The 17033-nt window shown below is 42.9% G+C and overlaps 1 protein-coding gene across 1 annotated transcript in view; it reads right to left on the bottom strand.

The window, feature by feature from the left end:
• Positions 1-6084, bottom strand: part of LOC149081318 (aminopeptidase N-like) — a 69943-nt gene extending 63859 nt beyond the window's left edge. The window contains 2 exon segments of the mRNA XM_089238152.1: positions 5401-5785; positions 5788-6084. Coding sequence (XP_089094278.1) covers positions 5401-5785; positions 5788-6043 — 641 coding nt within the window. The 5' untranslated portion in view covers positions 6044-6084.
• Between the last annotated feature and the right edge of the window lie 10949 nt (positions 6085-17033).

The raw sequence follows: 17033 nt of genomic DNA, 5'->3' as shown, positions 1-17033 counted from the left end.
GTTTGGCCATAGGCACGCCTCTTCACTACGCAACTCTATGCCCCAAGACAACGGCTTTCCACTTCAGAGAGCCAGCTGAACATCTGCGAATACCAAGGCTTGAGTGCATCCTGAAGCGGGAAGATTCGAAAAGTAAAATACGTAAACTGGTCCGCTTTCTAGAGCAGCACCTTGAGGATATCAGAACTACAGTCCCGGAGCCAGAACCAGATAGAGAGCCACCTATGCCAGTTAGGAGAGGCCCCACTAGAATACGACGTCAACTACACCCAGACAGCGATCTCATACGTCTGTTTAGAGAAGAGGAGCCTGAGTAGTCGAGAATGGTTTGATCCACGCTGGCTTATCGAAAAGCTGGATACAGGCAGCAATTACTGACGAATGTCTTCGGACCAAATCAAACTACACGGTGCAGAGATTAGATCAACCCAGCAGTAGATTGGCAGCTTTCATTGATGTGATAGTTACTGATCCAATGAAAATCCCTGAAGAGAAGCTGATCAAATTTTATCAAGAACTATTCCCGATTATGACGATTATTATGTGATTTATAACCTGCGATTTACAATTGCGATTTATTTACATGAATCACCATTTTTCGATTACAAATTTTATACTTGTTTACTGGCGAGGTGCGTAATGGCACCTGCCCATGTATGTAATATATCTTTCTCAAGATCAATAAATGGTTAGGTTTCCCCGGAGGCACCTGAGTCCCCAGGGACAATGTGCTTATATCACTGAGTGTGACAGAGCCTGGGTGCCCGGTTCCTATCACTATCACCAATAGTACTTTATTCACCAAATCAACATTATTATGAAAACCTTATGTGAGCGCCAGTGGCAGGAAAATTCGGGACTGAAAACCCTGAATTTTATAGGATTCTGATTTGCATAAATCTAGTGATTCACTTTCGTGCAGCTCCCTCTATCGACGGCGCCGAAAACAAAATCTCTCTTCGCGAGAACTTTTTACACAAACTGCATTCAAATGTACAGATTATTTCAATTTTTATGAATTTTTAAACTCTTTACGAGTCTATGGGACACCTTTCGGATGCTACCAAAATTTATACACTTGCTTTTTTTCTTTGTCTCCATACCAGTTAAATTAATTACAATAATTATGCATGAACAACCGAGACGGCCGACGTTTAAAACAAATATGCTAAATTGTCACTCTTTAAAGTAGGGGTTCTTGACCCTTTGTGTTCCATGGACCCTTCGCGTCCGTCAATAAGACGAAAGACCTTCTTGGTGTTGAAAAGATGAAAATCAGGGACTGCCACGCGAAATAGTATTCAGCAAGAACATTGTAAAAAATAGTGTTTTCTCACGGATCTGAAATCTGTCCAAGGACCTCTAGTTAAGAACCAGTGCTTTAAAGTGAGGGATGGCGTTCTTGGCAAGACAGTGGATCGATACGAGAAAACAACTTGCATATATTTTTTTATGTTATAAACTGAATACGGTAGAACCTCTCGATAACGGACATCCACGAGACCAAAAATTTTGTTGTCCGCTAATTGGGGAGGTACGATACACGCAATGGAGCCTCGTTCCACGACTTTCACAATCTATACGACGTTTGCTTCGGTCGCAATAGATCCCTATATATTTTAATATTACTTGTAAAATGTATAAATTACTGTGTAAAATAGCGGGGCCCGTAGGCTGGGATCTTTGCGGGCCCCTCGGTCAGACTTTTAACGGGCCCCTTCTGCTGTTAATTTATAGCGTGAAAAAGCAAAAAAAAATGATAACCGTCCCGGGCCCCAGGGCTAGAGCCCTGTCAGCCCCCCCCCCTATGTGAGGGCCATGGGGTTAGGTTCCACTGTATTATTTTACAAATTATTTTGTGGGTCCCAAAACGGTTAGGAATCCCTGAGTTACCAATTGAAAAACCAGCGGCAGATACAGTATATGGCAGATTTAGCGATTTTCTTGAAGTACAGTAAAAACGCGGAGATGCAGTTGCGAGGGGGCGGCTCCGGTGGTGTTTTCGTGGCTGTAATAATACCCTGCTTGGAACGCTCTCCGGGCTTGAACAATGATTAGCCGCACGGGTAAAAGGCTTATATCCCGGGAGGGAGGGACAGAGCCTGGGTCGTGTCTGGTCTGTCGGGCTTGAACAATGCCCGGTTCTCCCAGCATACTCACAACCCCCCCGCCCCCCACTTGGGGAAACCCAGCTTGTATCTCCCATGGAGACAGTACGGGAGTATGTTTGGTGATGATGTGAAGAAGCCACAAACAACTACCACTGTTTCAAAGTACCGACTACCTACACACACTTCTTTTCAAATCCCAGGCTGCGGTCCCCGGCCCTTATGTGCCACTGGGCACACACGTGTAATTTCCTCCCCCCCCCCCCTAGTCATTAGGTTCAGCTACCCATTTTATATTTTAGTCAAATGGCTTGTACGTTGCATCAAGTTGATAGCCGTTTATACAGGGTCGCCCTTATCCAGCACGGGGATCTGGTGCCGAAATTAATCAGGGTTCCCCCCCCCCCCAAAAAAAAAAGACGAATAACTTTCTCTAATTCGATATGCATTAGAACAGTGTTTCTCACCCTTTTTCAGCTCGGGGGCCCCCCTTTGGACAATATTTTCTTCTCCTGCCGCCCTACCCCCCTTCCGTTCCGTCTTATCCAAATCATTTCAACTTACCGACTTACATTCGATGGGAATTAAGTTAATAATGAACAAAACTTTTTTCCATTTTAAGATCCATCTCTGGAACCCTGGGACGGGCACGAATCCAGAAACTGAACTAAATGTGGAAAAATAGGTGTGTGTGTGAAATACGAGACGATTCAACAACCTACAGTCAACCCCCCCCCCACCCAACGCATTACCCAGGGCCTGTGTCCACCTTGGACAGAGTTCAGGCGAGCCTTTCTTTTCGTTGGGAGTTTTATTCACACCACGGGTCCCGGGTTAAAGTAATTTTCTGGGGGTCCATATTTAGCTGGATGCAACAGCTTACAGATTTACATACTTACAATTCAAAAATTATAGTACCAGATCTTATTATGTAGGCCTCATGGGCTTAGGGAGATAGGCTTGGAAGTCTGAAAGGGGGGTGTGGTCATTATTGCTGGGGGGGGGGGAACAAGACGATGATGTCAATACATATATACATTAGATCAGTCGACTCCACCTTTGAAGCTGGGGGGGGGGGGAAGGACATGCCAACCCCCCCCCCCCGTGTATTTCCACCCATGCACATGGGTTAGGTCAGGGCATAGGCAGAGATAGACTGAAGTCTGGGGGGGGGGCACGATGATGATGATGTCAATTCATATATACACATATACAGTAGATCTGTCCACTCCACTTATGACCCGGGGGGGGGCAATGCCCCCTACGCCCCCCGTATCTCCGCCCATGGATCAGGGGCGTCGGAGCTGGGGGTGCTGTGGATGCTCAAGCACCCACGGTAATTGTGGCATGGATCCGAGCACCCCCCCCAGAATTCATTCAGAAATTAAAATTTCCTATATAAAACTAAAGACGAGCACCCACAGTTTCGAAACACTTCCAATGCCCCTGGTTAAGATGACCTTTATTCTGGAAGCTGTAATACAGTCTAATCCCGTTTTAACGAATACAGTTATAGCGAAAATTCCGTTATAACGAACACTTTTCCAAACCCCCAGATAGATTGCATAGGAACAATGGAATTCCTTTATAGCGAAATTTCATTATAACGAAGTGATTTCTCCGGTCTCTTGGTGTTCGTTATAACGGGATTCGACTGTATTTTCTCCCGCCTTATTTCACTGGAAAGCTTTATTGCTCCCCCTTTCATCCGAGTTTTATCCGTGTATGTGAACGTGTGGCCCCCCCCCTTAGAATGTCCCAGGACCACAGGGGCCCCTACGGCCCCAGATTGAGAACCACTGCATTAGATTATATCTAAATTTTTTTGAAACTTACAGCGCAGCCACCTTGAATTTTATTCAGTATCTTCCTTTCTCTTCAAGCGAGCGCGGCAGACCCGTTCAAGCGTGGGGCCCAGCGACGCCTCATCGAATGGTGGCGACCGGGGGGGGGGCCTTCAAGTGGGAAATGCGGCCTCATGATAATGAGATCGGGTCACAATTTCCTATAGTAAATAATATGTGAACTGGTGGGGCAGGTATATCTTGCGCCAGGTTGGGGGGGGGGGGGTCCCAGAAAAATCCCTTTGCCCTCAGCATTTTTTTTTTTTAAATATGAGGAACAATCAGGGCCGCAACTAGATATTTTGTCACCCGGGGCAAGCCAGAATTTCAACGCCCCTTGCATGTATAGTAAGCAGTTAAAGGGTGAACTCGGCGTCGCTTCTGGTTCAGCACCAGGGGCTCCAGACTTCGCCTGCTCCCCCCCTAGTTGCGACCCTGGGAACAATTCCGATTGTTTGTCCTAAAATGCGAGAGATTATTTCTCAACTACAGTCGAATCCCGTTTTAACGAATACTTTCCCAATCCTCCCGAACAAATGTGTTCCGTACACATTGCATTGTAAATGCAAAAACCTGGAATTGCTTTATAATGAAATTTCGTTATAACCAAAGTGATTCCTCTGGTCTCTTGGAGCTCGTTATAACGGGATACGACTGTAGTATAGAGAGTCGATGTTTTTCGAACACTGCCGTCTTACCGTGTGGGCCTACCGTCTAGGGCGGGGGGGGGGGGGAGGAGAAAGAGCTCGTAAAAATAAACTTAGGTTAAAGGTTTCGATATTAAGCATTCAAACTGGTAGGAAGGCATTTTTCGCCTGGGTAATGGGCCCTCAGAAAATCGCTTAGTCCAGGGCCCCCCCCCGCCCGCATGATGTTGTTAAGACCGCCCAGTCTTAGGGGCCGTTCAGTATTACGTCGTCATCGATGGGGGAGGGGAGAGGGTTTCCGATTTGCTTACTTTTGATGTGTGTCACGCATCACTCAAGTGATCCGTAATCATATGCCACGGACGACTTAAATAATCTGAGAATGTGCCGCGGGTAATTTGAGTGGTGTAGAACCGCACTGGGGGCCACTTAAGTGCTCTAAACGTGCCCCCCCTCCTCGTGTACGTCTCTGATCCCACTAGTATGCGTTAGGATTCAGAGGGGCAGAGCTGATGACGAAGTTTTGCTGACAGGGGGGGGGTTGCCTCCATGGGCCTACCCGGGCACGGCCCGGGGGCCTCAAAAGAAAAGGGGCCCTCACAAAAATGGGATCTGGGTTGAGATTTTCGAAAATTTGACTGGTAGGCCTCAGAAAAATAATTTGGCCCGGGGGCCCATGATGCTCTGCCCTGTGGGGGGAGGGGGGTCAAAAATGGCTAAAAATTTGCTTACGTAATACTTGAACGGCCCCTTACACGTATAGTGATTCGGTTAAGAACTAGGGAACTGATCGTCACTCACCGTGTTTCCCCGTCTTTGTCTTTGTACGAGCTCCTGTAGAACCCGGACAGTTGATCGTTCAGGTTCCCGACAAAACTCATGGAAACCTCGTACCTGTGACCGGGTTGCAGGTCCGAGTCCAGGTGCAGCACGTAGAACTCCCTCACGTCATCCGTGCTGACCCTCGCCAGCTCCGGCACCGGGTCGCCGAGGACGCTGGTCAGTCGGACGCTCGACCGCCGTATCTTGAGGTCGTTCGCGTGCAGCGTCACGTTGCCGGTGGCCGCCAGCACCTTCACCAGGATCCTCACGTCGCCCCGGAACGTGAAGTTGCCCGGGGTCAGGAAGGGCTGCAGCTCGACGTCGTAGTGCTCGGGGACCACACTCTTCGGCAACAGCACGTAAGGGTATTTCTTCGGTTTGAGTTCGTCACCGTCGTCTCCGCTCCTCCTCCTCCGGTGCTGTAGTCGCTGGCGTTCCCGAGGCAGCTCTCGCGGCACGGGGCCAGGTACCCGACCAGTAGCCCGACGACTATCAGGCACAGGGCCGCGACGCCGACCGCGGCGGCCAGTACCCACCGCTGCAGGAAATAGCCTTTGTTGTGCTTGAAGCTGACCGACGTGGAATTCTTATTCTCCATGTCCAGGCGTTCACGGCTTGACATAAAAAACAAGGTGACACCAAAACAAAAAAATATCTTCACTCTCTACGACACAAGATTCCTTGCGAGTGGTGGTCGGCTCTGATCAATATGTCCACGAGAGAACGATTCAAACCATTGTTGTGGGGGAACGAAAAAATGTACACAAACAATAACGGAATCCTATTATTGCAAGGGGGGAGGAAAAACACACCACAGAAAAAGGAAACAAAAAACGGGCGAGAAAAGTAAACAAAATAAAATCTTTCAGGAAACAAAAAAACAACAACACAACACACGCGCACGCACGCACGCACTGGTGAGGTGCCTTCGATCTCTACCCGTAGCACCTGATCTACTGAATGCTCTGATGCTGGGAATGAGGATAAAATATCTCTCTCTGATCTCTTTTTCCCCCCTCCCCCCCGTTACGGGGACGGGGGGAAAGGAAAGGAATCGTGACGTCACGGGATCACGTGACCCCGTCTCGATCAATGAGAGCGCGAGTGTGTTGCGATCCGTCCCGCCGTCGCTCTGTTATTATAATAAAAAAAGGAACGATTTTTCCTTACGTGGAAAAGCAAAACCTGTTTAATTAATATTTCAATTTGAAGGAATCGCGTTTATCTGCAAATAGACGCGATTGAACGTGAATTAACGAGCGAAAAATTTATGGGAGTTTTGAATCTCGATGATAAAAAAAAAGAAATTCGGAATCGATGAAAGAAATGGAATCGATGTTTGGGAAATTAGAGCCTAATGATCTGAATGGAAATTTAGGAATACTTCTCTTCTGATGAAAATTGATGAGAACTGATGAGAGGAAATGATTATGGAGTTGATGTAATAGAAATAACCGCCCTCTCCCAAAATTTATAGAAATTTCAGAATTAATGAGAGGACAAAAAAAAATCGCGGAATTGATTAAGATTCAGAATTAATAAAATGAAAAAAATTCCCAAAGTTGATTAAAATTCAGAATTAGTGAAATTAAGAAAAAAAATCCCGCAATTGATGTATTAACGAGAGAAATGATTCCAGAATTGATGAAAATTCAGAATTTATGAGCGAAATGATTATGGAATTGATGAAAGAGATATTCCCCCCCCCCCACACACAATTGATGAAAATTCAGTATCAATGCGAGAGAAAAATCGCAGGGGGGGGGGAAATTATTTTAAAAAAATTATCTTGAAATTTTAATAAGATACTAATTTTAAAAATTAATTTTAAATATTCAAAAATTAAATTTAAAAATGTTGAAAATTTTTTAAAAAACATCTAAAACTGCCTAAAATTTTCGTTTAAAATTAATTTAAAAATGCCTAAAAGTTTGATAGAAAACTATTACGAAAAATTAATTAGAAATTCTTTAAGGAAAGCAAGAATTGTTAAAAATTTAATTAACTTTTGAAAAATTCAATTAAGAACTTTTGAAAAATTTAATTAAGAACTTTTGAAAAAATTTAATTAAGAACTTTTGAAAAATTTAATTAGGAACTTTTGAAAAATTTAATTAAGAACTTTTGAAAAAATTTAATTAAGAACTTTTGAAAAATTTAATTAGGAACTTTTGAAAAAAAATTTAATTAAGAACTTTTGAAAAATTCAATTAAGAACTTTTGAAAAATTTAATTAAGAACTTTTAAAAATTTTAATTAAGAACTTTTGAAATTTTGAATTTGAAATTTTTGAAAAATGTGATTTAAAACTTTCAGAAAACTTAATTTAAAACTTTCGAAAAACCTAATTCAAAACTTTTAAAAACAATCAAAAACTTTCGAAAAATTTAATTAAAAACTTTCAAAAATTTCAATTAAAAATTGTTGAAAAAGTTACTCGGGAAAATTTTCGTAAAAACTGATGAAAAAGTTTGAGAGAAAATTTATTGGAAAGATATCGAAACATTGTAAAGAAAAAAATTATTCATATATTAATTTTTTTTTGAAAAAAAAAAAAACTTGTCAAAAATATCTCATGGAATTTCAATAAAACTGCAGAAAAGATTTATTTGGAAAAATTGTGCAGAAAATTCACTGAAATAATCTATAATATATACATATACTACTATAATATATACTTATATAATCGAGAATTCAGTTTAAAAAAAAATTGCAAAGAAAATTTATTACACTTCGCCCTAAAAAAATTCGATAAAATTTACTAAATTTTCTGTAAATTATCTCAGATTTCGATAACACGAAATTCTATAACCAATAATTATTAAGAAATGGGAAATAAATTATCAAAATTATCGAAAAACACGCTGATATGAAATATTTATGTAAAGGGAAAATACAATGTGAGAAAACAACTTTTAAGAAAGAAACTATCGGATATTCTTGTTTACTCATAATTATATTCTAATTGTTTTGATTATTCTCAATTATGATTATCTGAAACATACGTGGAACAATTTTCGAAAATTATTTGTACAGATAACAATAACGACACCTTTCACTCTACCCAGAAACAACGATTACACGCTGTTTAATATCTTTATTCAGATAACCAGCTGTGAAACGTTTGTTATCAATGACCATGAATTTCAGTTATCTAATGCGCGTTTAGTTATCTAATGCGTATCATAAGTTACGTATTATTACAAAGTCGTCCATTCAGCATCCATAAGCAGGGATTTTCTAGCATCAGGTTCTTCCACGCCGCGTGCAACGCGAATCGCCCAGCGCGACACGCCGTCCACTGACCGATCGGAAAAGCGGTACGACTGGTTTTTTTTTTTCCTACAGAGCGCGACACGCGTCACGCCAGCGCCGCTTTACGTCCGGCTTGATTGGCCGACAGCTTCTGGAGGAGTCAAATGCGCCGTGCGCTGCGCGTTTCGCCTGTCTTCACTTTCGTTACGCAAAAAATACGTGGATGTGCGGACCACAGAACAGATGATGCGCAACGATAGGAAAACACAATCGTGAAAGTTGCACGTTTCCTGCCGGCGCGAAATGGCCCTATTCGGTTCACGCGGTGCAGAAGAACCTGCTCCTAAACCCGACTGCGTTATTCCATTCTATACATAGGATTTTAACATGGGGTTACGCTCATTGGCCAAGATCATCAATACGTCACTAAAAGAGAAGGCGGAGCTAAAGAGGCAAGGGGTTCAAAATGTTTTAGTAGACAATATATGCTACGGTAAATGTGATGAATCGGTTGTTATGCATAATCCCCAATCATTTCTGTAAGTCTGATAAATTTATCACTTTTACCGGTGATTATGCATAATACCAAGGAATCGTTGGTAAATTTTACTAAACGCTAAAAAAAATCATGTTTACTGGTGATCATTCATAATATCCAAGCTTACGTGGCTAATTCAATAAATACTCGAAATTTATCGCTTTTACCGGCGATTATGCATAATCGACTTCAGGGGTCGTGACACCCTTTTATATCGGGGTAGACTCATTGGGGGTTTTTTTTTTAATCATATTTATCAAATTCATCAATTACACTAGGGCAGGGGCTCTCAACCGGTGCTCCGTTGAGCCCCAAGGACTCCGTGTGCACCTCCCAGGGGCTCCGCGGCGACTTGAGAAAAATAGTATAAATCAGTAAATTTGATAGATAAATAAATAAAAGAGGGCTACAAGGTTCTGCCAAAAGAATTATGTACAAATAAGGGCTTCTCGAGTCAAACAGGGCTCCGCCATAGAAATTACATACTGGATAGGGCTCCGCCAGTCAAAAAAGATTGAGAACCGCTGCACTAGGGTATTGCATAATCACCGGTAAAAGCGATAAATTTAAACTATTTATCAAATTACCAAATGCTCTGGGGGTATGACGTATAATCACCCGTAAAGAAATTATAATTATTTTATTATTTATCAAATTTTACAACGATGCTTGGGTATTATGCATAATCGCAAAGTGATGAATTTATGAATTTTACGGAGACGATTACGCAGAAAACCGATTTATCGAATTTACCGCAATATATTACTGCATACTAAATCATTTTAAACCCCCGACTCGTCTTTCAGTGATAAAATAGTGATCTTGGTCAACGAGCGTAACCTCATGTTAAAATCCCATGTATAAGATAGAATAACGCAGCCCGGCTATAATGTAGAATGGTGGCAGCGATTCCCAAGCGGTAGGCCGTGGAATCGATCAGAGGTAGCCAGAGATATTTTGGAGATCTTGGAATAGAGGTCTCGAGATCTCGGGGGGGGGGGGGGGGGTTTGCACAATTTTTCCAGTCCGCGGTTGATATAGGCAGTATTTCTGCCGCTCGCGGGCCAGAAACTTGTACACCCTTGAAATGTGTAGGGGGCTTGATTTTCCTTAGAAATGCCTAAGGAAGCTAAAAAAACCTTGATGAAGAATAGGGCTTGGCATGCTATTAGGCATGCGTAGAAGTCGCATATGCCTAGAAAATGCATAAGACGCTCGCATATTTCTAGAAATTCGTAGCATGCATGTAATAGTCCTTGAAATTCGTTTGGGTTTCTCCGAAAATGCTCAGGAGGTTTCTTTCCCCCCCCCACCCCTAGAAATGCTTATAAAGGGCGCTTTATTGGTAATTTTTTGTCGCACCACGGTCATTTTCTGCACACGAGGGCTAATTAGACCGGGACCTACAATTTATTGCCGATTCCGAACGGCAGGCTTGTTTTTTATACTCATCGAGACGTTGGTGCGATAACCCCTCGATAGGGGGGGACTCCCTGCGATAGCAATTTTTTGCTGCGGTCAAGTCGCCGTTTTTTTGTCGTACCCTTGTGCCAGGAAAGTTTTTTGACAAGGACGAACCGGGTATCGAACTCGCGACACCTCTAAACCAGGGCCGTCTTAAGAGCATCATGGGCCCCGGGCCAAGTGGTTTTTCTGAAGCCCTACCTGATAAATTCTAGAAAATTTCATCAAAATATATAAATCAGAGCAGTCGTTTTGTTTCTCTGAATAAACGTTGCCATTCCGAACGTCAAAAATAAAAGGCGTATAATATATATTGGAAGACATGCATAGGAAGTTTGCTCATTATTAGACATGCATAGGAAGTTTGCTCATTATTAGACATGCATAGGAAGTTTGCTCATTACTAGACATGCAAAGGAAGTTTGGTCATTTCTAGGCATGCATAGGAAGTTTGCTCGTTACTAGACATGCATAGGAAGTTTGGTCATTTCTAGACATGCATAGGAAGTTTGGTCATTTCTAGACATGCGTAGGAAGTTTGGTCATTACTAGACATGCATAGGAAGTTTGGTCATTTCTAGACATGCATAGGAAGTTTGCTCATTATTAGACATGCATAGGAAGTTTGCTCATTACTAGACATGCAAAGGAAGTTTGGTCATTTCTAGACATGCATAGGAAGTTTGCTCGTTACTAGACATGCATAGGAAGTTTGGTCATTTCTAGACATGCATAGGAAGTTTGGTCATTTCTAGACATGCATAGGAAGTTTGCTCATTACTAGACATGCAAAGGAAGTTTGGTCATTTCTAGACATGCATAGGAAGTTTGCTCGTTACTAGACATGCATAGGAAGTTTGGTCATTTCTAGACATGCATAGGAAGTTTGGTCATTTCTAGACATGCGTAGGAAGTTTGGTCATTACTAGACATGCATAGGAAGTTTGGTCATTTCTAGACATGCATAGGAAGTTTGCTCATTATTAGACATGCATAGGAAGTTTGCTCATTACTAGACATGCAAAGGAAGTTTGGTCATTTCTAGACATGCATAGGAAGTTTGCTCGTTACTAGACATGCATAGGAAGTTTGGTCATTTCTAGACATGCATAGGAAGTTTGCTCATTTCTAGACATGCATAGGAAGTTTGCTCATTACTAGACATGCAAAGGAAGTTTGGTCATTTCTAGGCATGCATAGGAAGTTTGCTCGTTACTAGACATGCATAGGAAGTTTGGTCATTTCTAGACATGCATAGGAAGTTTGGTCATTTCTAGACATGCGTAGGAAGTTTGGTCATTACTAGACATGCATAGGAAGTTTGGTCATTTCTAGACATGCATAGGAAGTTTGCTCATTATTAGACATGCATAGGAAGTTTGCTCATTACTAGACATGCAAAGGAAGTTTGGTCATTTCTAGACATGCATAGGAAGTTTGCTCGTTACTAGACATGCATAGGAAGTTTGGTCATTTCTAGACATGCATAGGAAGTTTGGTCATTTCTAGACATGCATAGGAAGTTTGCTCATTACTAGACATGCAAAGGAAGTTTGGTCATTTCTAGACATGCATAGGAAGTTTGCTCGTTACTAGACATGCATAGGAAGTTTGGTCATTTCTAGACATGCATAGGAAGTTTGGTCATTTCTAGACATGCAAAGGAAGTTCGCTCATTTCTAAGACAGACGCAGAATGCCGCGTATCCCTCGAAATATACAGGATGTTTGCTTGATTGTAGACACGAGTAGAATGGCTGCGTATCTCTTGAAATAGTGGATGTTTGCTCATATCTAGACATGCGTAGGATGATTCGTTATCTCTAGACACGCGCAGAATGCTTGCGTGTCCCTTGAAATATGTAGGACGTTTGATTTCAGACAGGAGTAGGATCCTTGCTTATGACTCTAGCTTGGCACTACATGAGTAGGATGTTTGTGTACAACTTGAAAATGTGTAATAGACTTTTGGAGAGTGATGCTCACTCAACCCTAGACATGAGTGAAATGCTTGCGTACCATTTTAAAATGTGTGGGAGGCTTGAGTTTCTTCAGAAAGGCCTAGGGGTCTCGCCCACTTGAAATATCGATTACATTTGTGTTTTCCCGGAGATACGTAAGATGCTTGCTTATTCTTAGAAATGAACACATAAGACAAATTCCCAGAGATGCGTGGCATGATATCATATATTTCCTGAAATGCTTAGGAGGCAGCTTTGGGTTTCTCTAAGAGTGCCTAGGAGGCTTCTTGTCACCAAGAAATGCGCGGGAGCCCATCTCGTTGGCGACCCATTACTCCACTGCATATGCTGCTCAAATCATGGCCCGCAGGTCAAATGTGACTCTTGGAGTCATCTGATGTTGCCCGCGATCTCTACCCTGATTTTGTAAAATATGAATTTAACGGCACATTTACAGATCACTTAAGTGACCCGCAGCATATTTACAGATGCTTTAAGAGACCCGCGGTGCAGTTCAACATGAAGTGAACCACGACATATTTACAGAAAACCCAAGTGGTCCGTGGTACAGTTATACACATCACTCGATTGGCCCACGGTCCATTTGCATATTAATTAAGTGACCCACGACACTATACAGATCTTCTGAGAGAGCCGCGGTGCAGTTACTGGGCATTTAAATGTCCCCCTGACATATTTACAAATCACTTACGTGACCCACGGCTTATTTACAGATCATTGAGTGATCTGCGACACGGCTCTAGATGACTCAAGTGACCCGTGGGTGACAGATTTACAGATCAAATCAATAGTGGTTTGATCTGTGGCCCACTCTCTCCTAAGTGGCCCGCACTCTCCTAAAGGTTGAGCGCCTTTGGTCTATTATATATTGAAAACAAAACGTAGTGGTTTGATCTGCGGCCCGCACTCTCCTAAAGGTTGAGCGCCTTTGGTCTATTATATATTGAAAACAAAACGTAGTGGTTTGATCTGCGGCCCACTCTCTCCAAAGTGGCCCGCACTCTCCTAAAGGTTGAGCGCCTTTGGTCTATTATATATTGAAAACAAAACGTAGTGGTTTGATCTGCGGCCCATTCTCTCCAAAGTGGCCCGCACTCTCCTAAAGGTTGAGCGCCTTTGGTCTATTATATATTGAAAACAAAACGTAGTGGTTTGATCTGCGGCCCACTCTCTCCAAAGTGGCCCGCACTCTCCTAAAGGTTGAGCGCCTTTGGTCTATTATATATTGAAAACAAAACGTAGTGGTTTGATCTGCGGCCCGCACTCTCCTAAAGGTTGAGCGCCTTTGGTCTATTATATATTGAAAACAAAACGTAGTGGTTTGATCTGCGGCCCGCACTCTCCTAAAGGTTGAGCGCCTTTGGTCTATTATATATTGAAAACAAAACGTAGTGGTTTGATCTGCGGCCCACTCTCTCCAAAGTGGCCCGCACTCTCCTAAAGGTTGAGCGCCTTTGGTCTATTATATATTGAAAACAAAACGTAGTGGTTTGATCTGCGGCCCGCACTCTCCTAAAGGTTGAGCGCCTTTGGTCTATTATATATTGAAAACAAAACGTAGTGGTTTGATCTGCGGCCCACTCTCTCCAAAGTGGCCCGCACTCTCCTAAAGGTTGAGCGCCTTTGGTCTATTATATATTGAAAACAAAACGTAGTGCTTTGATCTGTGGCCCGCACTCTCCTAAAGGATGAGCGCCTTTGGTCTATTATATATTGAAAACAAAACGTAGTGGTTTGATCTGCGGCCCACTCTCTCCAAAGTGGCCCGCACTCTTCTAAAGGTTGAGCACCTTTGTTCTATCACATATTGAAAATAAAACGTCCAGCCATTCAAATGATTTTTTTTTGCACACAGGGCATAGAAAAATGGGAGACCGTCATTAATACAAATGAGAGCGGGCATTTATTCTTTCTTTTCCCCCAATAAACGTCGCCATTCCGAACGTCAAATGAAAGACGTTTAAACGCCAGAACAAATGCTAATGAGCAAAACCGCGAGTGAATGAGGTTGCTGGGTTAGTTTGATACTTAAAAGAGCAACAACAAAAAAAATCGCAAACAGGTGCACGTGGAAACAGGTTTTTGGACCCCGTTTTGTACATTAAAGAATCAGGAAATGTTTTCACACACACACACACAGAATCAACAAGGCCTAGGGCATCAAAAAAAGTGAATAAAAATAATCAAATAACGCATGATCAATCACAATAATAATCGATTCGTTTCCGTCAGTGTAACCAATAATATATGTGTGTATTTTGTTCGGTTCTTTTAACCATTAATTGTTATTTATTTTTCGGTTTCGCTTTTACATGATTATAATTCGATTTTTTAGGCCGAACGGTCCACCGCGGTCTCGGCCCGAGGAAAAACCCTGTTTTAAATAGAAAAATTCAGTTTTTTATGGACGGTCCTAAACGTTTCGTTAAGAAAAAATAAAATTGATTTTATGTTTTAAGTCAAAATATTTGTTACGTTCTATATAACGGTAATTATTTTCGGCGGGGAAAATATCATTTAGGGTCGATGGGATTTTTTTTTCTTTGTCGCCATTATGGGGAACCAATGAAGCAATTTATGAGCTGCAATTTTGTATATGTGTTACTGACGAAGCCCGATTTTGGCGAATTCGTGAAGGGACCGGCCACTTCACAAATTCGCCAATTTCGTTAAATATTGACCTGGGCAATGTCCGAAATATTCGGACAGGGGACTATTCAAGTATTACGTCAACAGGTTTTTAGAAATTTTTGACACTCGCCCCCCCCCCTCCCCCCGTTAGCAAAATTTCGTCAGCAGCTTAGAATATTTCATATCTTTAAAAGGGGTGGTTGATGACGTAAGCAACCTTCAAACCCCCCCCCCCTCCCCACCTTGTCATCAAAAATCAGCAGACCCGAACCCCACCGACGTAATACTTGAATGACCCCACATCAGCCGAAATGGCCGATGATCCCTGGTTAAAGTCCGATAGCAAAAGACATGATTCGGGATCGTCGTCGAGTTGGCGTATTTTTTCGTGATAATTATGCCCACGTTATGGCAACCCATCAAACCGCAGTCACGATGCGGTTATCATTTTTTCTCTCCAAAATTTGGCAGAAAAACTATATATATTTGTATAATTATTCTCTCAAATTCCACTCCCCCCCCCCCGACAGACCAGTCACGACCCAGGCTCTGTGCCTCCCGGGATATAAGCCTTTTACCCTTCCGGGTTGGGTCGCGCTGGGGAGTCCCCCCCCCCCGTAATATGAAGCTAATCCAATACAGCTGTGATATAAAGACATGTATCACATGTTGATGATTAAAAAAACAGATTTCGCTCCTACCGGGCCGTGTTACATCAGTACATCGAGCTTTGGCCGGGGATCTCCGGCCACTTCGCGAAATGGCCGGCCAAAGTCCGAATCATTTCTGCAATTCGGACTTCGGCCAAAACTCTTGGCCAATTCGTGGAGTGACCAGCTCCGTCGTGAATTGGCTGCACTCCAGGCTTTGGCAGTAGCATATATACTGAATGGCCGTAACGAGTAGGGGAGGGGGGGGGCTCCAGTGAAGGTGCAAGGGGTGCGGTGCACCCAGGCGGAAGCCTAAGCTTTTGTTTATAAGCATAAATTTTAGAATTATAAAAAGTCAGGACAACGGGCGTTGTCTCTCTCTTTTCTTCAGCCATACCTTGACGACGAACATGCTTAAAACTGAAGAAACAGGCAGGGCGTGGGGCCGAAGTACCAGAAACAAGAATGGACTCACACACGCGGCAAGTGAGCAGAGGTGGATTCATGGTTTTGCTGCCTGTGGGATACACGTATTTAGCCACCTTTCCATTCTAATAATAATAATCATTCTAGTTTAATTTTCTTCACCACTGATTCGCAGCGCTGCGCTATAACCCCCATTGCCCCCTCCCCCCGTAAATACGCCAGTGTCGTCAAGTTACTTTTTTGGTCACTCCCATGTTCACGCACTGTCTTGATCAGTACACACGCTCTCTAGATCACTCCTACACTGACAGACTCTCTAGGCCACTCTCTTGGTCACTCACTCTGATTTAATACCCTCCCTCCCTCCCTCCCCCCCCCCTCAAGGCAGAGACGGATTTTTAGTTTTACAACCTGTGGGCTGTACAAATTTTGCTGACCTTCTCCGATTCTACTAATTCTCTTGACCTGCTTATTCCCTAAATTTGCCACCCCACTGAGCTTTCCGCCCTCGACTATAGGCCGCTAAGATCCTTGTAAATACCCAGTAATGTTTCGGGGGCGGTCAAATAGAAGAAAATAAAGAATTTGGTTTCTCACTTGCCCGGGGTCTGGAGCATCAGAAACCCATCACATTCCAGTTTTCCCACTGGGAGCCTTGGAGTGATTA

The sequence above is a fragment of the Pholcus phalangioides genome, unplaced genomic scaffold (assembly GCF_987345545.1).
Source record: "Pholcus phalangioides strain wild (caught in Gottingen) unplaced genomic scaffold, Ppha-v1.0 ptg000010l_1, whole genome shotgun sequence".
Classification (NCBI taxonomy): Eukaryota; Metazoa; Arthropoda; class Arachnida; order Araneae; family Pholcidae; genus Pholcus; species Pholcus phalangioides.
The sequence above is the reverse complement of the archived record's forward strand: the minus strand, read 5'-3'. Positions and strand labels throughout refer to the sequence as shown.